The 24,343-nt window shown below is 35.8% G+C and overlaps 1 protein-coding gene across 6 annotated transcripts; it reads left to right on the top strand.

Moving 5' to 3' along the window:
* Positions 1–10,792: 10,792 nt before the first annotated feature.
* gk (glycerol kinase) lies at positions 10,793–23,629 on the top strand. 6 transcript variants are annotated; one of them, XM_067402718.1, is made up of 22 exons: positions 10,892–10,949; positions 13,084–13,187; positions 13,387–13,460; positions 13,734–13,840; positions 13,929–14,006; positions 14,139–14,218; positions 15,677–15,814; positions 16,091–16,200; positions 16,730–16,796; positions 17,166–17,183; positions 18,077–18,112; positions 18,338–18,405; positions 18,590–18,632; positions 18,709–18,789; positions 19,873–19,951; positions 20,047–20,143; positions 20,411–20,495; positions 20,862–20,982; positions 21,137–21,280; positions 21,520–21,606; positions 22,180–22,266; positions 22,874–23,629. In XM_067402718.1, exons 4-22 carry the CDS (start codon positions 13,783–13,785, stop codon positions 22,885–22,887), a joined length of 1,491 nt encoding a protein of 496 aa, XP_067258819.1. In that variant the 5' UTR covers positions 10,892–10,949; positions 13,084–13,187; positions 13,387–13,460; positions 13,734–13,782; the 3' UTR covers positions 22,888–23,629. The 6 variants fall into 6 exon arrangements, with proteins under 6 accessions (XP_067258814.1, XP_067258813.1, XP_067258815.1 ...); XM_067402713.1 differs by lacking the exon at positions 13,084–13,187 and having other exon boundaries at positions 10,793–10,949; positions 22,877–23,629; XM_067402712.1 differs by lacking the exon at positions 13,084–13,187 and having other exon boundaries at positions 10,793–10,949.
* The last annotated feature ends 714 nt before the right edge of the window (positions 23,630–24,343 follow it).

Here is a 24,343-nt window from a genome sequence, read left to right as displayed (position 1 = left end):
AAACATTCAAGCTGCTGGAGAGGACAGCGTCGACGTTTCTCCGTGTTTCTCGTCAGTTTTATAGCAATAAAGTTCAACAACTGCGTCAGATTGGTTAAGTAACATTACCCACAGTCTACTTTAAGTACTTTTGTTAATATTTTTACCTCTGTGATTTCCTTGATCGTCTGAAATATATGTTAGCAAAATGTTAAGTTAGCATATATGTTTTTAATGATACTGAGAGCAAAACGTCTTGAATGCTTTTATTTTATGTTTCGCTGTAAGCTATATGTTTTTATTTATAGTTTGAGTGTATTTTATTATTTTTATTTGGGAGTTTTGTTCATGTTCTGTGTTTTTTTCAAAATAAATGAATTGAATTAATTTCGAGTCTGCATTCATCGTTCACAGCTGTTGGAATAGCCTTTACATTAGTTTGGGCAAATGAGGACATAAATTAGGTTAAACTACTGCATGTCCGACCATAGAAAAATAAATAAATATAAGAATTACCAACTGATGACCAACACACAACTATAGATACACAACGTTGCCACGACGTCGCAGTTACTAACTGGCAACGTCACAAAGTTACGTTGTGGCGACGTATACGCACCTTTCACTTTTCCGGTTCGCCACGACGAAAGTTTGGTCACCAAATTACGTTGCAGTTACGTAACAGTCACGTATTTTGGTTAGCTGGGATGTTACATGTATAAATAGGCCTGTGTACATACATATGTAAAATATATTAAAAAATATAACCTATTCATGAATCATGTTATGTATAGTTTTTAACAAGAGACAATATTGTGAAACAACGAATGTGAAATGACTGAGTGTACACAAAGCAACACGCACACACACACGCACACACACACACACACACACACACACACACACACACTGATGCCTGGATGCTATGCACACAATCACATATTTATCAAAACCAGCAAGTATAATTCACCCACTCGACCAACAAAAACAATCAAAATATTTTTTGAGACTCCATCCTATCTTACATTTTTTTTCATTCTGATTGCCATTGCTCATTGTTTCAGTATGTGTTATAATCAAAATCTTCAACGCTGGTTCACATACTGTGTTTGAACTCCATCTCATAATACTGTATGGTTAAATTTTTTTTTGTTGTTGTTGCTTCCTTCCTGTGCTCATTGTAGTGGACATGAAAATAATCTAATATATTGTATTATTTTATTTTATTTATTTATTTTTTTACAGTTAAAGAGAATCTGAAAGCACAAAATGGCTTTTTATATATATAACAAAAGTAAAGTGTTGGTATAAAAAATACTCCAAGCACGTTTTCAAAAAATATAAAGAAGTTCTTTTAAAGTTTCACTATCTCATTTTGCACGAATGGGTCGATAGAACTACAAAATGCATTTTAAATTCATGATTTAATAATTATTTAATTATTTTAAATTATGTATTAATTATAGATGTATTTATTTACATAATGTTATAATTATATGTTTGTAAATGCTGCGTGACTGTGGCGTGTTTTAATGCGCGTGCGCGTTGAACGTTCGAATCGCTTTCAAACGCTGGAGCGGATCTGAGTTGCCATGGAAACGGGGAACCGTCAGGCAGCAAGACTCCGTCTCGCTGTTGTTTTCACTGATTTTAGGTACGTTTAGTCCATAAAATCACACACATAGTATATAAAACTGTTCCTGACACTTTTCTTAAGTGTAATTGACAGACTTCTGTTGAATATTTACTTAAAAGAAATGATTTAGTGTCTTTGAAAAAGTCCGTTAGCATCTCAACCGTTTTCAGAAGCGGTTGGCTAACGTTATAGTTTGAGCTCTTGTTTAATGAAAGTTTGGGCTTTTAATCGCGTCTTTATGTGTAGAGGAGATGTTTTGATAGTTTTGTAAAGTTCTGCTGGCAAGTTATCAATGAATGATAGTAAACATATTTATTTATTTAAACTAAAAGTATGCGCTTGCTGTACCGTTAATCGGTGACGTCACTTACATGAGCGCGAAAATGAACTGAAACATTTCAAACATGTTTTATATTTCAAACATGTTTTGATCTCTAATGTAATTTCAGGGGAGACAGAAAACCCCCTCTACAACAAAGGGGAAGCTGACAGAGGAGGAGGAAACACAGGTGAACTGAGAAAGCTCATTAAATAATTTAATATGCATTTATTTCACAATATCTAACCTATATCACCATGCATCTGCAGTTTTCTTTTGCAAAATTATTATTATATTTTTAATTTATTAAGAAGTCTTTGACATCCAAATGTAAGTGACACTGTATGTACAATAGTGAATTCTAATACTAAAAATATAAATTCTGTTAACTTAAGAAATTATTTTTTAATATTATGTATATTATTCTTCCCACCTATGCTCTAGCTTGGTTCCTTGTAATAAACCTGTAATAAATATTGTTGGCTCTGAGACAAATTCCATGTTGTGTTCCTAGATCCTTCCATGAGGATGGCCTCCTGCACCCCAGCAGAGCTGAGCTACCTCCTGTCAAAGGCCATGAACCAGATGACTATAGTAAGCAAAACCTCAATCATTCAGTACACTACTGTTGAAAAGTTGTGGGTCTGTAAGGTTTTTATCTGTTTTTGAAAGAAGTCCCACATTCCTTGAAAGGCCTGTAGGCTAAATAATCAGCTAAAAGAGGTAACATATGTGACAAGTATAATGTTATAATGCTTGTAGTTATAATCATTTATTTAACTATTATGATAACAGGATATCATGGTCGTTAATTTATTTTATTGTATTTCTCTAGGTCTGTTTTGAGTTATGTTTTTTAAGTGAAGAGACGCCATACTGTTCCACTCAAAGGTATTTATTTATTTGTATACGTGCATGTATTTTTTACTGATAAATTCTTAAATACTCTTTACTAATGGTTCCCCATTCAATTTTTGACGTAGACCAAGTGCTTTGCGACAGTCGGTCAGCTTTTAGCTGTTGAGGCGCGACACAAGAAAAGTGTTAGTTGTTGTGTAGAGTTGTTTAATCCTCCTCTGCTGAGATCTTGAGAGATTTAATGTCTTTTATCTTCAGTTGATTTCATCTATAAAGCAATGTTAATTATGTTCTTAATTTGTATATAATAAAAAGAACCGATAAGAAAACCGTTGAAGTACCCGATCAATAAGTAACAGTAGCAATACCGTTAGAACTGTAACGATACTTATCCCTACCCATATGACATACATGTAACTGACATAACTTCTATGAGTCACATGAAATAACTTCTTAAGGTTGTCCTAACCTAATGTAGCTCTACCCAACCACTGCATGGAGGCTGAAAGATGGCTTCCTGAAGATGAAAGGACAATATGGACTTGAGGAGGGGAAACAAAAATAACTCTTTTTCATATTCACTTTTATATGATATGTGAGGACTAGGAGGGGTGTTTTATTCCAACTCTAGTCTTCATAGAACATGTGTTTGTCAGGATGGTTGTTATTTTGTAAGATTAGGGAGAGACTGTACCTCTCATTTGTGTGCCATTTGTACTATAATTTTAGAACAGGAGCTTGTACTCCTTTGATTTGATTGAAAAGTTTCAGATGGAGCTGTTTTTTACTTTCTGTTCTCATTATGTTCATGTAAACAGGTCATGGTGAAATTTTTCTAGCATTTATATATACTACTACTATTACTACTATTAATATTGTTCATATTATTAAACAAAATTAACAAGATCTTTTAAAAACATAATATAATGACTTTATTATAAAAGGACCCACTATGAAAATATAGTTTTACAGTGTTATCAGTGTCTTTCACCTTTTTATTTATTTATTTATTTATTTATTTATTTATTTATTTATTTCCTTTTACTTTTCAGCACATCACTGACAGGCTTTCCTGTGTATCACTGATTCAAGGTTTTCACCATCGTATTTATCCAAATGAGGTTTGTAAATACATGGATGTTTCGTATTTTGCATTAATTATTTATCTTATATGAAAATTACAATGTAAAAGAAGATGTCACAAGGTCATTGGTCTTCTCACAAAATGCCAGGTTAAAGGAATATTCAGAGGAGCGAGTTGAAATAATTTCTTTTGGGCATTATCATGCCACAAATATTGTATATTGAGCTAAACAAACTAATCCTGGAATGATAATTTGTGTTACCAGATGAGATACTTTGTAATGGGTATGTATGATGTATGATTTTGATCTGTACTATTTCTATTGCAGGTTCTCAGGGATCCCCAGTTGAAGGCATCAGGACATCAGATGTTGGCCTGGACAGATGTACCAACAGTACACCACAAAGACCTCTGCTTTTAAATGGATGGCTGATTACTACCATGTTCTGTGCGGGTATTTTTATAGCAAAACTGAGCACCTGTGATAGTGGGATTTCTAATTTTAAAGAATAGCCAAACATCAGTAAATTATTATTTATTTATTTTTATTAAAAAAATTAAAGAATTTTTAAAAGTTGCAAACTTTTTTTCTCCAGTTACAAAAACAGCTGTTACACCTTTTCAAATTCTTCATTGGAGGTGCACAAATCCTATTTCACAAATTAAGAAATTCATATGCTCACATTTGAGCATATGATTTTCCGTGTTCTTCGGACACTGTAACAGTCCTGATATGATGTCACACTTTGCAGCATCTTTTTTATTAACGTGAATTCAAATTTTAACAAACAGTAATATATTCAAAATGTAAAAATATACAATCTGACAATCTGATCTTGTCATTATTAATCAATCAGCAATCAACACTGCACCACCCTGAAATTACCATGCACTGTAGAAGTATGGTTTTGGCAAGAAATGAACAGTAGCTAAATATTTATTATAAATGCTACTATTTGACATTCAATATTTTAGTCTATATTAAAATGATACAAGTCTCTTTTATGGATGATGTTTTTTTTTATTACAAACTTTTTTTGTTTTTTGTAGCTAGCACTTAATATTTCTTTAATGTTACCACATGAGAACAGCCAAACAGTGTAGGTGATTCACAAAATCATACACAAAGAAATATGCATGATTGGCCAAATTTTTCTGATCTACAAAAAAAAAAGAGCCTATGAGTTTTTGTGATTTGTATTTGCACTAAGTGAAAATAGCACATTTTCTTACACTAGGTGAAAATAGTGATAGATTCTATTTACACCATGTAATGTATCAGTTCTTTGCAATAAGAGTAAACAGATGCTATCTATAGGCCTACTTTATATTGGCAAATACTATTTGCACCTCAGTATTTTTGTACATTAACAGGATGTAATAATATAGAGTGTAAATGATTGTATTTATTAAAATTATTAAATGGATGCTGTCTTATTGGTAGAATAAAACCCTCCCTACACCTTCTCCTAACTACCCAATAAGCACTTTTAATATTATTAAACACTCATTTGCAGCTTATTTCCTCTTTTAGAACATTATTTTCATTTTTATTGAAAATAAATGCGAGCTTAGCAAAAGGCAGATTTGAACCTGCATCAAAAGCCAGAACTCCCTACTCTCTACTGCTGTGTCACTGAAGACGTTGCCTTCTGTGCTTCTTTTTTAAAACTTGAGTGGCCCAAAAGCTAGTGTAAATAGCGTTTGCCAACAAGGGACGCTATTTGCACTTTATGTAAATAGACACTCTGAAATTTAAAAGGTGTAACTGTTGTGTTGTGTTTTTAAGGAGTTAAGTTTTCAACTCCTAAAACATTTTGATGACTTCACTGAAATATTGTCTACACCTTCCACTGTCAGTTGCTCAGTTTCACTACAATAATGCCAGATAAAATACAGCATGTGCATAATTGAGTCACTATTCTAACAGCTGGGGGCTATAGAGAACCACCTGCACTGCAAATTTTCAGGAGTGACATTCGCATTTATCCAATTACAGGAGTGAATCCGTTAAATCATTGGGGCACTTCATGAATTGACACTGGTATACATTTAGATAAAAATGAAATATTTTAATTTTGATATGTCAATAATAATTATAAAATAAATTAAAATATTCATAAACTTTGAAATTAAAAAATATATTTCATTTTCCATGGTATTGAAATTGTGGGTTACATCTTTGTCACCATTTTCACCCCTGATGAGTTTACATCCCTGTTGTTACAAGAGCATGGAACTTACATTTTAATTGCAAAGGAAAACCAATTAATCTGCTATATTCTTCTGTCCTCCATTTTCAAGGGTAAGATTTCTTTATATATCATCTACTGACCCATATGTCTTTATTTTTGTTGAACACAAAAGGAGAGAGTCGTAAAGTCTCAGTCACCATTAGAAAAGAAGAAGTGATAGTGAATTCTGACTCAGGCTGTCAGTCTCTTGAAGTTCTGCCATACATCTCCTTTTGTGCTCCAATAAAAATAACACATTTGGTACAAAAGAACATGACCAGTTTTATACTTGAGTAATTATTGCTTTTAATTTGTAACTTATTATTTATAATATCCTATAATTAACTTTTATACCTCTGTGTGTATTTGAGTGTAAATGCCTTTTCTTTGTCATTCTTGTAGAAGGTTTGTATGCTCTAACGATGTAGGCTATTTGTAACTGTATTTTGTAAATATTAAAAGCAATGTTAACTGATTGTGATGTGTGATTATTTTGTAAACATGCTTATCTTTTAGTATTAAGTGTTTGAGATTTTTAAAACAAGTAGAAAATGTGTTAATTGTATAGTTATTTCACCCAAATGAAATCAACATCAACGTTGGGTATAAGCAAACCAGTTAGATCGATTTCATGTTGAATACGTGTTGATCTACAACGTCGTTTCACTCAACTGAAATCAACATCGTTTCGACGTTAGGTAAGCAAACCAATTAGATCGATTTTATGTTGAATATGTGTCGATTCTATAACGTCGTTTCAACCATCCGAAAATCAACATCGTTTCAACGTTCGGTAAGCAAACCAATTGCGTCGATTTTCCGTTAGATTTGAATGGAGTGTCTGACGTTGATTCAACATTACCCCGATGAGCAAACTGATGCCGGATCAACGTCGGAGATCAACGGCGTTTCGATGTCACGAGAAACGTCGTTTCTACGTTGATTCTATGTCAGTTTGCTATCTGGGAAGTTACGTCCCTATTTGGTACGTCGCTACAACGAATATGGTCCGGTCCAGTTACGTCGTCACAACGTAACTGTGTTAGCTGGGTAGGCACAAAAACATGAAAAAAGACGGCCCAGATCGAAAATACTTAAGTTTCACTTGAAACGTACTGTAAATGGGTGGTTTGGGGTCAGAGAGATTGGCTGTTGTTAACTTGATCAGATTATTACTGCATCTGTTTGGGCAAGAAGACCCTGTTCTGTAGCATAGTGACTAATGAAACGATTATGATAATGATATATATATATATATATATATATATATATATATATATATATATATATATATATATATATAAATTAGGATGTAAATTACTTTTATCACCGTTAATAATCTATTAAAAAACAAAGCAAGTGCATGCCATAGCAAAATATTCAGCAAGATCTAGGATAATATTTTACTAACCAAGATGTATTATTGAAGTAGGCCTATATGAAATGCATGTGGCAACAGTGTATGTGTTAGCCTATCCCCAACTGTCACAGTTCCCGTGTTCCCCGGACTCCATTTCCCACAGTCCTCCTGTTCTCCACACCTGCACTCACTTCCCTCGTCATCTCCCCATCATCACTTATCGTCATCACCTGGACTTCCTCGTTTGCACTCCCTTTATATATGGACTCACTCCCTTCACTCCTGGTCTGTTCTAAATGTTATTTGATGTGTTGGATGTTGTTTCTAGCTCCTTTATGTTAATAAATACCCATTTACTGTGGAAGTCCGTGAACGCCTCATCTCTACAACACCAGCACGTAACAGAAGAACAGACCCTAACCGCTGGACTTCCACAATTCTAAGGATGGGTATTTTCCTTGTTCCCGTACCGCCGAAGCCTCTCTATGCAGAGGAAAGACTTTGCCGTTTGCGACAGGGTGGCAGGCCGTTGGAGAGGTATGTGGAGGAGTTTTTGGAGGTTTCTTATTTGGTGAGCTGGTCTGATGCTTGCCTTAATGCTGTTTTTCTGATGGGACTGGACAAGGAAGTTATTCGTTATAACGAACCAGCCTGTAATTTCTCCTTAGTCGATTCTCTAAATTTAATTCTCTTTTTAAATGGTTCTAATTTTGAAGTGGATAAAATTCAAAAGAACCAGAGTCCTTGTCCAGCCCCATCAGCAGCTTATCGGGCATCACCAGCTCACCTCACCCCAGAACCCTGCACATACCGCTTCAACGGTCCTGCCCACTCCTGGCCGCCAGCCGCCGCCGCCGGCTCCAGCTGCAGCTCCAGCCTTTCACGGGCCGCCAGAGGATGCAAGTACCCATGGGTGGGGGACATGTGAGGGACACATGTGGGTGGGTCTTTACCATGGCCGCCCCCAAGGCTCCTGACCCGCCGTGGCCGCCCCCTGCTCCTGACCCGCCGAGGCCGCCCCCTGCTCCTGACCCGCCGAGGCCGCCCCCTGCTCCTGACCCGCCGTGGCCGCCCCCTGCTCCTGACCCGCCGTGGCCGCCCCCTGCTCCTGACCCGCCGTGGCCGCCCCCTGCTCCTGACCCGCCGTGGCCGCCCGCTGCTCCTGACCCGCCGTGGCCGCCCCCTGCTCCTGACCCGCCGTGGCCGCCCCCTGCTCCTGACCCGCCGTGGCCGCCCCCTGCTCCTGACCCGCCGTGGCCGCCCCCTGCTCCTGACCCGCCGTGGCCGCCCCCTGCTCCTGACCCGCCGTGGCCGCCCCCTGCTCCTGACCCGCCGTGGCCGCCCCCTGCTCCTGACCCGCCGTGGCCGGCCACGGCGGGTCAGGAGCAGTGGGCGGCCTCCACTCCTACCCATGCCTCTCCCTGCACCGGCATGAGGTCTCCAGGGCGCCCACCCCCCTACTGTCACAGTTCCCGTGTTCCCCGGACTCCATTTCCCACAGTCCTCCTGTTCTCCACACCTGCACTCACTTCCCTCGTCATCTCCCCATCATCACTTATTGTCATCACCTGGACTTCCTCGTTTGCACTCACTTTATATATGGACTCACTCCCTTCACTCCTGGTCTGTTCTAAATGTTATTTGATGTGTTGGATGTTGTTTCTAGCTCCTTTATGTTAATAAATACCCATTTACTGTGGAAGTCTGTGAACGCCTCCTCTCTACAACACCAGCACGTAACACCAACAAAGCAATATCAATGAATAAACATTTATTTTGATTTCTTCCAGCAGTGTGGTCCACTTGTCTTTGCATCCTGGGAAGTGCATTGCTGTCACAAGGAAGCATATGAGTATTTTGTAAGTATTAGCCATAATACAACCTTTTAAACTTTAAAAATAAGTTGCATTTTGTTTTGCTACAGAATTTTCATTTGACATTTCTATCTTACATTGTTCATCTTTATTGGTGCTGTGGATAACAGTTTTTGTAATGCATTGTGTGTGTGCGCCTTGACTTTGTTAGTTTCAGCATTGAAGGGAAGAAATGTACTGCCCAACAGGGAGTGAGCAGAAGATCAGCACGGTGGTGCATAGTGATGGCCATCAACCCACATGTCAACAGCTTAGTTCGGTCCTTTGTGTTTAAATGGAAGACTTTGCACTGAGGGACTGTGGCCTGTTTGTAGCCATCCATGTGCCCTTCAGTTAGGGGTGAATCTTGTTGTTTTTGCTCACTTTTTAAGATAAATCAAATTGATGCTGATCAAGCTGATGCACTGTACCAGGGCCGTTGCTGTGGCGAAAGATGTTGACAATTCTGAAATGTTTAAATATATTGGTTGAATTTTTTTTTAAAATTTACTCTTTGGTTTGCCTTTTGATTTGTAATGTTATTCTGTAGTATAGTGCTATTGTAATGTTACTAACTATAGTATGTACTATTATAACCTATGTATTATATAATTATATATTTTATCATTAGTAGCAATGATTAGAAGTAATATTTAACAGTAAAATAACAATATATATTACAATATAGTAAAAATACAGTAAAAATTGATTAAATTTCAAAATACTGTAAAAAATACAGTAAAATACTGTTATGTAGTTATACAGTACTGTTTTTTTGTACTGTAAAATTGCATTACAGTACATTGCTGTAAAGCAAAATACAGTACATTGCTGGCAACCCTGCTGCCAGTACTGTGCTGTAAAAATACAGGGAAATCGTTAACAGTGTATTCTTGCATTATATCACACATCCATAGTCCTAACCACATCACTACCCCTAAACCCCTACACTGATGTAGAAGCACCTACCCCTGGTTGTAAACCTAAACTTGACATAATCTGTAAACACGTCCCTCAAATCTGATTGATTGTTTGTAATTTTGTTCCAGGATCAACAAAGATGCTGATCCAGGAACATGTTGTAGCTACGTGGTGAAATTGTTCACCGTTGCGGTACACAATATGGACATCAATAATTTTTGATCAGATTTTAATCTCATACACAAAAAATCGGATTTGGATTGACAATGTGAATGTAGCCAAGAACATAGCCTTTGGCTTTAGAGCAGCACTCGTTGTATTATTTATATGATAATACATACATAATTTATTGCATTTGTACAATTTGTCATTTTATTACATTTCACTATAATAAAAAGTTTAAACTCCAAAGTTTAGATTTCAACGTGTGATAGATTGATAGACTGATGTTCCAGAAAAACTCTCCTCCCATATGGGGGTGTGTTACGTCATCATCAAGGCGTCAGTGCCGCACAGAAGTCTGAGCGGGAGAGGGGGCGGAGCGCAGATCGGTGAGGCGAGTGTCCAGTGTTATATTTCTGGCTTCTGTGGTCATTCACGCTCACTAATTCAATGAACAGTATAATGGCTGCATCGTCGAACAGAATCATGCTTGGCCCCCTCGTAGCTGCTATCGACCAAGGCACGAGTTCCACACGTTTTCTGGTAAGTCGCATCTTAAGGACATGTCATCTGGTTGTGGTGGAGTTTACTGAAGTGGCTCGCATACATCCAGAGAATGGAGAGTCCTCCGTGCCCTTGCCAACATGTGCTGCCGGCAGATAAAGATACTGAAGCCGGTTCGGCAGGAGTTCTGAATCAGCTGTCATGCAAGTTACCCAAATGGATTGTAACCTTAGGTTCTGGTTCTGCTTAGTCTTCCGTATGATGACAATTGAACATTAGCTGAATCTTTCTAGTTAGCTTTCTGTTTACTCGATGCTTGTGTCTGAAAATTTTTATTTGACTGTAACCGACGGGATATTTTGACACTAAATATCGAGTGAACACATTCAGCCCAGATGCTGTTAATTTCTGGCTCTATGTGAAATTTAACTTGCTAAACTTGTTTTACCCAGTTGCACAATGTTTGGATTTGAGCAGCATTACCAAGTTCAAATGTTTTGCTTAAAACTAAGTTTCAATTCCGAATATGACAGCTGTAATTATGTTTTTTGAACATGCCGACTTTTTAAATGACACATGTCAATCACACATTGGAAAGTTTCTCCATACAATATATAGGATATGTGTGTTGTGTGTTGTGTGTTGTGTGGGGTCCAGGTAGCAGCAAGTGAGTGCTTGGGGGCCATGGCTATGGAAATGTTGAGAAAAACAATGTACATAAATAAATGTAAAAAAAAAAAAGTTTATAATAATTAAAAAAATAAAAGACAAATAAATGGTAGATTAAAATAAGTAAATGAATAAATACATCTAAAAGTACAGAATAAATACATCTAACAGTACAGTACTAGGCTATAATGAGTAGGAAACAAAATAAAAGGCTAATTCAGGATAATTGGGACATTTTTCCTAGTCATCTGAATGGCAAAATATGTCCCTATTTAAATGAATGCACCCTAATAATGTAACTTAACATTTTCAAAATAATATTTTGACATTATTTAGTATGATTTTTTTTTTTTTTTTCCACAGTACAGATTTGATCTTTATACAAAAATATAGATGCCTTTTCAATTTTAGGATGGGGGTCCCTCGAATGGGGAGGATCATATTTGGGGTCCATGGCATCTAAAAGATTAAAAACCCCTTTCATCCTTTATTTTAATATTTAAGATTTAGTCTTGTGATCCGTTAGAAAATGTTACTGTTGCCTGTTGTGGGCCTAATATTTTACTGTTGCCTACTGTGGGCCTAATATGTTATGTACAGTGGTGGTCAGAATTATTGGCACCCTTGGTAAATATGATCAAAGATGACTATAAAAAATAATTATGCATTGTTTATCCTTTTGATCTTTAATTAACAAAAATCTAACCTTTCATTGAAGGAAAAGAATTGAAAGTGGGGAGAAAATAACATTATGAAATAAATGTTTTTCTCCAAAACACGTTGGCCACAATTATTGGCACCCTTTTGTTAAATACTTTTTGCAACCTCCTTTTCCCAAGATAACAGCTCTGAATCTTCACCTATAATGTCTGATGAGTTTGGAGAACACCTGACAAGAGATCAAAGATCATTCCTTTATACAGAATCTCTCCAGATCCTTCAGATTCCCAATGAACGGTTACATTTTTGCTAATTTTATGAATTAAAGATCAAAAGGCTAAACAATGCAGATTTATTTTTATTTTCATCTTTGATCATATTTACCAAGGGTGCCAATAATTCTGACCACCACTGTAGGCCTGAATTAGATCTGACAAGGTCATGACACTGATAGTGCACAAAGCAGTTTGATGTCTTTTCTTTGTGCCTTGTGCTTTTGTTTTGTCCATTAGGAAGACAAAAATGAATATAAGAATGTGTGGTTGTGTTAAAATAGGGTGTGACTGTAACTCCACGGCCTAACAAACATTACTCATATTGTTAAAAGGTTGTGGCGGGAATTGTTACTCAACTGAAAATCTCAGAATGAAATAAAACTCTGTGATCAATGCCTTTTGTAACAGCTGGAATGTCCGGTTTTCAACATTACTGACAAATGACTGCAATACCACACTGAAATGTAGCAGGTACAAGTCAGATTAGGTCAGGGAAATGCTATTCTGGTATTCTTTCTCCAAAACATTGAGTTTTTATACCTGTGATTTCTGTCTTTCTCTAAATTGAGGTTGAGGCAGTTTGGAAGAAAAATCTTGGTCAGGCCATCTGCTGGAAATATGCATGCATAACTGACTCATGTCATCAAAAGAAAATAAATAAATAAAAGAATAAGTTAGTAAGAAGTTAATTTTCTACATTAAAATAGGTTAACTTTTGAGTGCCATTTTGGACCGTTTCTTCTGACATTTCTGAATGAGCAAGATGTTTCATAAGTGGTTTTAATTCATGTTTTCTTTATTTTCTTGTTATGCTATTTCTAGTTGCTGAAGCACTAGAGACTTGCCATATTTCTCTCTTCTTTTAATTGTAGGTTTTCAATGCAAAAACTGCAGAGCTTCTCAGCCACCATCAGGTTGAGATTAAACAGAGCTTTCCTAAAGAGGGGTGAGTATTGTGTCCTTTCTGTCATGAGATGACACATGCTGATTCAGTTTGGCAATGCATTATGCAATATAGTAATAGTACAACTTGTGATTCGAATCACAAGTTCACTATTTGTTCATGCTGTTATTCTAGATGAGCTAAATAGGATTTCTTCCATTCACTTGGGTGGCAATGATGTCATCTGCCAACTGTGTTCAGTGTGCTGTATTTAAGATTTATGCAAGTTTCATGTGGCAGGTCTGACATTTAAAGTGTTTTATTGTGTGTTCTCAGCTGGGTGGAGGAGGATCCAAAAGAGATTCTTCAGTCTGTATATGAGTGTATGGACAGGACCTGTGAGAAACTGACCCAGCTCAACATTGATATCTCGAACATAAAAGGTACCAGAACAACCTGCTATTTCTCCATGCACCTGCTATTACACTCTCATGGTTATTTAAATTTCTTCACTTATTTTAATTTGTGTAGCCATTGGGGTGACAAATCAGAGGGAAACCACCCTTGTTTGGGACAAGGAAACAGGGGAACCACTTTACAGTGCTATAGGTAAGTAACATTGCCTTACTTTTATATATAAATAGCACTTTTATCAGAGATTGTATCTATTGCTTTACAGTTCAGAATCTATTAAAAAAATAAACAAACCTAATAAGTCCTAATTTATTTGGATGTGTTTAGTTTGGCTTGATCTGCGGACCCAGTCCACAGTAGAAAGACTCATCAACAAAACTCCTGGCAGGAATAAAAACCACCTCAAGGTGAGAGTGCCAGTGTTTCAGTAATCAAGAATTTAACAGCTACATCTACAATCCATTATTATATAAAATCATTTTCAATAGGGGTATAACGGTACACAAAACTGACGGCTCAATGCGTACCTCGGTCATGATTCGGTACAGCAGGGGGAGAAAACTATTTAACAGAAATTAAATTTAACAAAATTTAACAGGTTAACAGAACCCAAACTATTAGCCTGAATTCAGTTGCTTTTTTTTTTTTAGATATTATAATCAACACTCAAATAACAAATTATATGCAAACATGTAAACTGCACATAAGGCAGTTTTTGCATTAACTTCTAAATCTAATTCTTTATAAAATTATGTTTACTCCAACTTGTTGAAATATACACAGTGGCTGTCATTTTCATGACAGATTTATTTAAACATCCATTAAATAATCAAGACATCACTAACAGGTTAAATAAAATATAATTAATATATAGGCTAATATAGTGCATATATTTAGTGAAAAAGTTATTTTCTCTGGCAAACTGATAAGCTGTGGACCCTGAATGACTTGCCTGAGTCAAAAAGTAAAAGTAATGCTTCGTGACATATTGTTTACAAGCTGTTTTATTGATGTCTTTCCACCATGCCATGCATCAACATACATTTCAAGCTTTTCACCACACATCATAACCACTACTAAAAATTATATTTTATTGTTAGTAACAGTTTCATATTAAATATAACTTAATTTTTAATACAACTGTGCTAAGTCTATGCTATTGCAAAGTCAAAAACTGTTGCTAAGTCAAAAGCTGTTGCTAAAAGCTAAGTCACACTATTGACTATTTATAAAAAGAAAAGGGACTAGCACAGTATGGCCCATGCTGATTATTTTATTTTTTATTTTTTCAAATGGATTTATGTCAAAGCTTCGAGGAAACACTCTGCTGAACAAGCCTCTTCACTAGACTTTTAAGTCCACTCATAATTATGAACAAGTTATATGTCATCTCTTACTCAAAGTTGGCAAAATTTAATAATACTAAATCCCCTTTCAAGGAAAGTCTGTTCACTCAGCTGCCATGTTTGCAACACCTCTGGGCAGCTATTTCGGGCATCTGAGACCAAGTCCTATCTGTTTGAATGGGGGAATCCTGAAATATTAAAAACTGCTTGACAAACTCACAAATAACATTTCAAATCAGCAACAAAATCTGACATAAATGTCCCATTAATGCTGTTTCTTATGCTCAAATAGCATTGGAAAAAGCATACTTTTCAGGCTAGACCAGCCAATGCGCATGTGCAGCCTTAAGCACGAGTCTCGGGTTTCTATTGTAACCGGTGCTTCTAATGGCAGTATTCCTCGTTTTCCTCCATATTGCGCATTCAAGTTTCTTCCATTCATAAGTAAGAAAAGTGCACTGTTTTTGTATATCTATAGTTTTGAATAATACTTGTTATTTCTTATCTTGCCTCATATAGCACAAGACTGGCCTCCCCATCAGCACGTACTTCAGCGCAGTGAAGTTACGCTGGTTGATGGATAATGTGGAAAAGGTCCATGAAGGTGTGCTTTCCCACAGGGCAATGTTTGGAACAGTTGACTCCTGGCTTATCTGGGTAAGAGCAGTAGCAGTGAGGTATCTCTTATGCAATCTATAGTTGTTGTGTATATGAGTTTGGGGTTAAAGGGTAAAAGAAGAAATCAGTGCATGGCTTTGTGATAGTCCAATGTCATCAGGCTTCTAAATAATAATTCTCACGCTTACTGATACTGCAAAATAAACTCAAGCACGTATTCATGGATTAATTACATTGGCTCTGATTAGTATGAAGTGATCATGATGTAAATATTTAATCTTGTGTAAATAATTGGTGATAACCCCTTACTTTCAGTGCTTGACAGGTGGGAAGAAGGGAGGTGTTCACTGCACAGATGTGACCAATGCCAGCCGGACCATGCTCTTCAATATTCACACACTGGACTGGGATCCAGAGCTCTGCACGTAATTACATATATGCATACATACAGTTTTTTTATAAATATTTCTGGAGTAAAACTAACTTGGATATGCAGTTGTCAAAAAGAATGTAACTTAAAGGGATAATCCACAAAAGAATTAAAATTCTCTTATCGTTATTATTACTTACTTACACAAAGAAGATTTTTTAAAAAATAACCTATCTCATGCTCTCATGAACCCGCATATAACAGTTTGTCGAAAGCTAGGTTTATAGTTAAAAAGAATTCAGTAAAGACATGAGGGTAAGTAAATTATTAATTTTAATTCTTGCGCGGAGTATCCCATTAAGGCTGGAATACACTACATGACTTTAAAAATCTGAACATGTAAATGGTTACAGAAAAAAACTGGCCACCATACAGTAAACAACTCGGTATCACTGAGTTTTCTGCAAAATCTGAAAAAAATCTGGAAAAAAAAAACAAAAAAACTGCAGACTGGCTCTGTCTTCCAGCTTTCACCGATTCCAGCCTTTCTTAATATATATTTATAACATATATTTCTTAAATAGATATTTTGATATACCAATGGAAATTCTGCCAAAAGTGAGAAGTTCTTCAGAGATTTATGGTTTGATGGTAAGTGTTTCACCACCTAAGAGAGAATTGATTTCTGTACTTATGTTACATAATGCGTTGTTAGGATTGTGTTGTGTGAAATTGTCACACTACTTTAAAATGTGTCCTACTCAGAGTCCAATATAAATATTTATTTGCATGCTATGCAAGAGAGAAATGATCTTTGCTCCAGAGCAGTGCCTGTCAAACAGTAACTTCTTCCATTTGTACTTCAATTGTACATACACAAAATCCACAAGTCCAAAAAATGCTTTCCATCCAAATTTGAAATTTGCTGTGGAGCAGTCATTTCACCCTTTGAAAATTTTAGTATGTCCCTCTTTATCACGATTACATTTTGTCCTGTGATCTCTTTGGGCTGACTGATAGAAAATCAGCTCTAATCTGGTGAGTATTCTCTAGTTGTCCACACACTGTCATGTCTGAGACAACTTTGCTGTGTCATGTTGTCATCACAGTATTTGGTGCATTTCCAATATGGCGCACACATGTGTTCCTTATTTTGGTTATAAATGCAATTTATAGTTGGGGTCTTATTGGAAATAGACCGGATGTTTTTAATTGTTTTTCCACTGTTTTGGCTTGATGCCAGGTGCACTGCCTATCCTTTCCAAAAGCTCTTAAAGTTAATGCCAGTTTAGGAGCTTTTTCATATACCCCGTTTCACAGACAAGGCTTAAGCTAGTCCTAGACTAAAATGCATGTTTGAGCTGTTTTAACTGAAAGTAACTTGCACTGACATCTCTTAAAAATGTCAGAGCCATTGTTTTGTCTCAAGATGTACACATGTTTTTTTTTCTAGGGTAAGTTTATAAAAGCTACCTAAATACCTTAATTGAAATAAAGCCTAATCCTGGCTTAGCCTAAGCCGTGTCTGTGAAACCGTTCGTTGTTGGCTGCTGCTTCTTTTTTTTCTCTCTCTATGGATGAGGACACACCATCTTAAGTTGCAGTAATGAAAATGAAGCTGCTCAATTACTCTGTTTTCAACACATACTTGTAGAGTCACTGTTTCCTCTGTGTGGTTTTAACCATTTGTGGGGTATGTCTAGAGAAGATACTTAGAACACACAGCAGCAGATGATTTTGACATGGCAAAGATCCTCATATCCACTAGAAAGTAGACTATTAATTTTTAAACTGACTCAAGTGTTAGAGTTTTGCCATTAAGCAGGGGTGGTGTAATGCATGTTAATTATTAAATTTATTTGTATATTATTAAATTTTTCCCCTGATGTTTTACTTTTTAATTGTTTTTTTTTGTTTTTTTGTTTTTACAGAAATCTGGCCCTTTAACTGGTGTCCCCATATCAGGGGTAAGATTATTAGATTTTTATTAGAACAATTACTGTTTCTTTCTGTCTTCCTATTATTCAGCCAGTATCTCTTAACTTTTGATTGTGTGTGTTATATACATTGTTATGATTATTTTTTCAAGTTGGATAATTAAGTTGATCATAATGCATATAAAATATGATGTCTTCAGATCCTCAAGGATAACAGAAATTCACAATACTTTCTGTCATGCATCTAATTTATAGTGTCTTGGTGACCAGTCTGCTGCACTGGTTGGACAGATGTGCTTCACAGACGGACAAGCCAAAAATACGTATGATTTAATTTTGTTAATCTGCCTTTTATGTTTCATATGCAGCAATATCACTGAGCAGATTCTTTTGCTCTCCACACAGCCTAATGTGTCAACATGCAAAAATATTTGAGACTGAATTAAGATGCTCAAATATGTAAGTTTTTATGTTTTTGTTTTAATTTTTTTTTTGTATTATTTACAGTTATGGGACTGGTTGTTTCCTTCTTAAGAATGTAGGAACAAAGGTATTCAATTTACATGTAGCTTTTAAAACACATTGTTTGTGTTACTTGTTTAATCTGCCATTGTTTTTTTCTGAAGCCTGTAATGTCAGACCATGGACTTCTGACAACGGTTGCATATAAACTAGGGCGTGACAAGCCAGCCTGCTATGCACTAGAGGTAATGTTAAATGTGGCATTGTTTTTACATAATATAATTGTCACTACATATTATGTTCTTGGCAGACTTTTTCTTACCAAGCAATATTTATGTATTGTTTAGGGATGCACTGATACCATTTTTCATAACTGATCTGATATGCAAATTCTGAATGTCAGCTGATACCTATCTGATACCAATGCATTTTTTTCTTTGATCATTGTAGAATATCTATACCCCTGTGTCTGTGGAACTGATAATCACTCTTTTATGTTTTAAACACAGTCCACTAAATACACACTAGTTAATTATAGATAAAGATGATAAATTAATAAAAATATATAATCGTAATATACAACAAAAATATATTATAAACTGAATGGATAATTCAGCAGCAAAGACAATTCTATAAAAATCTTGGGTGCACAGTAATTTTATAAATTGAAATATTTGAATGCTCCCAATCCACAATCTGATTTTCTGACCAAAGGTTCTCTCAAAGATTTTTTTTTTTCTCCATTCTGTCATGTGATAGAGTTTGGGTTCCTTGCCACTGTCGCCTCTGGCTTGCTTAGTTGGGGATATTTAATATTCGACAATATTATTGATTTGACTGTACTGACACTATTGGATGAGATTGAGAACTGAACTCAGCTAGACGATGATATCAGTGTTTTTTGCTGAACTGCTTTATAGATGAAATTAACTCATTTAATAATTGATGATCTTTACAACACAACTGAATCAACGCTGAACTGACTTCAGCTGAACAATGACACTATTTTCTTTTAGAGCTGCTGTACAGCTGAAATGAACTCTATTTGCATCATTGAATCATTTTTCCTGTTATCACTGTAAAGCTGCTTTCAAACAGTCTGTGTTGTATATAAAGCGCTATATAAATAAAGGTGACTTGACTTGACCAATAATGAATATCAGATCAGTGCATCCCTATTGTTTACATGACAGTTGTTAGAACTGGCAAATTTTTTTTATTCCACCTCTAAAAACATTAAATCACAGTAATTGTGAGAAATTAATATAATTTTTTAAAGTAATATAACCAATCCTTTAACCTTATTCATCTGCAATGCTCTTTTCTAGGGTTCTGTTGCCATTGCAGGAGCAGTTGTGCGTTGGCTAAAGGATAACCTTGGAATTATCCAGACCTCTACAGAACTCGGTGTGTTATTATAAAAATTATATTTCTACACAATACAAAAGCATTTAACCCAGTTTTGGAATATTTCAATATAAACACTTAACTTTTCACCTTAGAAAAGTTAGCTGCTGATGTTGGAACATCATATGGCTGTTATTTTGTCCCTGCGTTCTCTGGATTATATGCGCCATACTGGGAACCAAGTGCCAGAGGGTGAGTAATTGATCCATCTATTTAAAAGATCGTTTTCAGCTCTTCTCTGTAAGTGACATAAAAACACCAAAGCCTGAGTATAATGAGTATTGAATTATAGTAAGGCACCAGATTTTTATAAAAAGAGAAATCCTATTGCAAATGTTATCATGTGAGAATGCTTGTGATATTAATGCATTTTTTTCTTCCTTTAAGTCCAGTTGCAGTGCTACGTGTTATTACATGTGAAATGTGTAACATTGAACCTCTGCCTCTTGCATACAACAGAATCATCTGTGGTCTAACACAGTTCACCAATAGGAGTCATTTGGCTTTTGCAGCACTCGAAGCTGTCTGCTTCCAGACACGAGAGGTATGTTCCATGAATTCCATGAAGTCTGCATGAGTCCTAATTAAAATAATTATTGACAGATGAATATTAACCATTTGTCCAAAGCATTTCTGTGGTCTCTAAAAACTAAAAAAATAATTTCAACTCACATCTTCTTTTGATGTTCATTTGATCTGTAAATGGATGTGTAATAATGTAGTCAGCCACAGACTTCATGTCCTGATCACCCTGTTGTTGTTTATTTTGCAGGGTCTATTTTAATGTACATTATCCCTTACTTATTTTTACAGTCTTAAGGATAGAGGTGTGTTTCTAAATTTGAGTAGTGTATGTTGTAAATAATAAAAGTTTTTGTGGGGTGTTAAAGGATGCTAAAATTTGTTTCAGATTCTGGATGCAATGAACCAGGACAGTGGTATTCATCTGTCTCAGCTCCAGGTTGATGGAGGCATGACGTCCAATCGGTTACTGATGCAGCTGCAGGCCGACATACTGTGTATCCCCGTTGGTAAGTTGCACATTTTCATACAAAGGGTCTGAAAACGTGCATCACTTTTTGAAAGGATTAAATATTACTGATTTACTTGTGCGTCTGTGCATAAGGATGTACATAAACACTTAGAAATGGACAGATATAGAATTTAAATTGTATTAATTTACAGTAAAGCCATCCATGCCTGAAACCACAGCTCTGGGTGCTGCCATGGCAGCAGGAGCAGCTGAGGGGGTCAGTGTATGGAGCCTGAACCCAGAAGATCTCACAGAGGTCACTTCAGAAAAATTTGAACCTCAGATCAACCCAGAGGGTAAAGGAATCTAAAATCCAACACACTGCAGCTCATAACTATAATGTAAATTGTATGTACAATATATAGTTTTTGCATAAAATTCATTGTTTATTTAGTTTGTAACATGGTTCAATGTAATACTGACAAACTTTTTGGAACCTTCCAGGCTATAACGTTGTGTTGTGATGTGTGTAATAATTAACCATTGATTAGCATTCTAGTTGTAGAAGAAACTGACTTTTTTTTTATACATGCAGAGAGTGAACTGCGATATGCTCGCTGGAAGAAAGCTGTACAGAAGGCTATGAACTGGGAAACCACTGAGCCAGTCAATAATGGAAATGGTGTGTGTGGGTTTTTCCTTCTTCTTCTTCTTCTTTTTTTTTTGACTCAGTTGCCAATTTGATCAATCAAATAATCAAAGAAACACTCTCTACAAATGCAAATAATTCAGTAATTGCATGTTCAGTAAATACATGCATGGCAATGTTTTGAAAATCTGGAGAATGATCTGATCTCTTTTACACATTGTTTCAATGGGGGGGATGCAACCAGGCCCACAACAGTAGTCAAAGATTGATATAGGGTTTGCTGTAATCAGTAACCAGAGATATTGACCCAAAATGTCCAAAGTCAGGGAGAATGGATGTTCAGAATTTTGCAAGAACACAAAGGTTTTTTTTTTGTTTGTTTTTTTTAGCAGAGGTACAAAGTCTTCTTTCTGGAGATCTACTTTTCTGGAAAGTTATTGATTACCTGGTTCAGGTAGAACTAAACTCTGCAGTAAAGCAAATCTCTAGGAGAAGGAACTAGTTTTTCAGTTTCACAAAATCAGTAGTTACTTAATTGTCCCACTTGTTTTCTCTTTCTTTTCACTGTCTTGCGTGACATGGACCTGTGTTCTGGACAACCAACAGAGGAGACTAGTATCTTCAGTTGTGTACCCTTGGGCTTTTACATTCTTGGTAGCATGTTTATGTTAATTGGAGCAAAGTACATTGCAGGTCAGTGTGAGAGCGAGTGAGTGTGTGGGAGTGACTGCAAGATAGTGAAAGAGATAGATGCATGTTTTTGTATGTGTGTCCTGCTGCTTAAAATCCATTGGCCTAAGAGAGAGTGTTGAACATAAGCATACTCACATGGTAACGTTCAGGATAACCACCACACAATAGTTATTTTTGTATGATGCAAGTAGATGTCTTGTAGTATGAATGAATTGCATAGACTAGCATTTCAATTCCTGTGGGGCTATAAAGAGGAAATTATAGAACAGGTCCTGTGTGATGAGATATAATCATGGCAGCCAGAAAATAAACAGTCCACAGTTCTCATTTTTTGATTAATTGGAGAGTGCTATGTTACTGATGGATGTAAATTTGTAGCTTGGTTTGGTGAATTTGGTAAGGGGGAAAAGGTACCTGTTCTAGGAATCTCCCTGTCTGTGCCAAATGTGCTTTTACTGTCACTATCACTTCTATTCATTGTCGGTTTCACTTCTTCACAGTCTCCCTTCTCATCTATCCCTTCTCGCTATCTTCAACGTTTCCAGGCATGCTAACTTTCTGTATAACATAGTTTCTGCTGTTCTAACTTCTTTTTCTCTCACTAAAGCAGGGCAGAAGTAGAATTGAACCCTTCCCATCATTTCAGAAGATAGGAGACAAAGTCAGAAGAACAAAAGCGGGTCCATGAAACTCAAGATGTGCTATGGCTTTGGCAGACTTCACCCCGTCAGAGACATTCCAACTGAAATAGAGGTTGTTAATGTTTCCTGCAGACATAGTGCCTCAATTATATAAGAAGACCTTTCTGGCTATGTAGCAGGAAGTTTTATTGACCATATTTGACATGACAACAACATTTCTCATGTCACGTGGCTGCACCTGCAGAGCATTACTGTAGTATCCTCACACTGTTCACTAGAAGGAACATTGACACTGAAGTTGCAATGGCTCAGTGTTTCTAGTATTGGAATTTTCATTGAAAGATTGATTAACACAACTGAGTGCTGCTTACTTTCTTTTTTTTTTTTTTTTTTTTAAATGGCACTGACAGTCACAGACGTGTGTCTGCATGGTGGTGACCTTTAGTTTGAAAGAGCAAGATATAATATTAATTTAGTTACTTGTGAAACCTATTCAGGAGACCGTTTTAGTGCACTTTATAATGTATTTTGCTGTTTTGTGTAGAACAGCAAGGGAACCGTGCTATAATGTGACATCTTTCCTCTTTTACAAATTAATTTGCATTTGTCTGTTGGAAAAGTTTGTCATTTTGTTGACAAAAATACTGGGTAACACTTTAGAATAACTCGCGCTATGAAGCATTAGTTAAGCATTAGTATATAGTTAATTTATCATTTATAAAACATTAATAGACATTAGTAAGCCATTTATAAATACAGCTATAAATGCTTTGTTCTTGATTTATAAGCATATCTATAATGAGTTTAATAATTGTATTTTCATACTTTATTAATGATCAATTTGTCATTTCTAAATTATGTATTACATTATTCACAAAGCAGTAATTTAGGAGTTGTCAGTGGTTCATAAGATCATTTAGGAAGTGTAAGTAAATGATTAATAAATTATATTTAAATGTACATTTATGCATCTTATTATTTAGACATATAGTATTAGTTACTCAGTGTGTTAATAAATGCTTTATTAACATATTCCTAGTGTCAAAACTACCTCAATACTAACTTTAAAACATTAGAGAACAGCAGTGCAGAAGATCACTGAACCTTTAAATCTCATTTATAAAAGCTTTACAAAGCATAAATAGTCCTCACTTTAGATGAGCTCACAAAAATAGTTAACTGACCACTTCTAAATGTTTTATAATTACCTGAATTAATCATGAATTGCAGTAGGAATATGTGTTAATAAAACATTTATTAGCACACTAAGTAACTATTACTATGTGTCTAAATAATAAGATGTATAAATGAATGTTTAGATAGTTTATTAATCATTTACTTACACTTCCTAAATGAACTACTGACACCTCCTAAATAACTGGTTTGTAAATAATGTAATACTTAATTTAGAAATGATAAATTGATTATTAATAAAG

This window comes from Chanodichthys erythropterus, chromosome 12 (assembly GCF_024489055.1).
Source record: "Chanodichthys erythropterus isolate Z2021 chromosome 12, ASM2448905v1, whole genome shotgun sequence".
Lineage (NCBI taxonomy): Eukaryota > Metazoa > Chordata > Actinopteri > Cypriniformes > Xenocyprididae > Chanodichthys > Chanodichthys erythropterus.
This window is presented reverse-complemented; position numbering and strand designations above follow the sequence as displayed.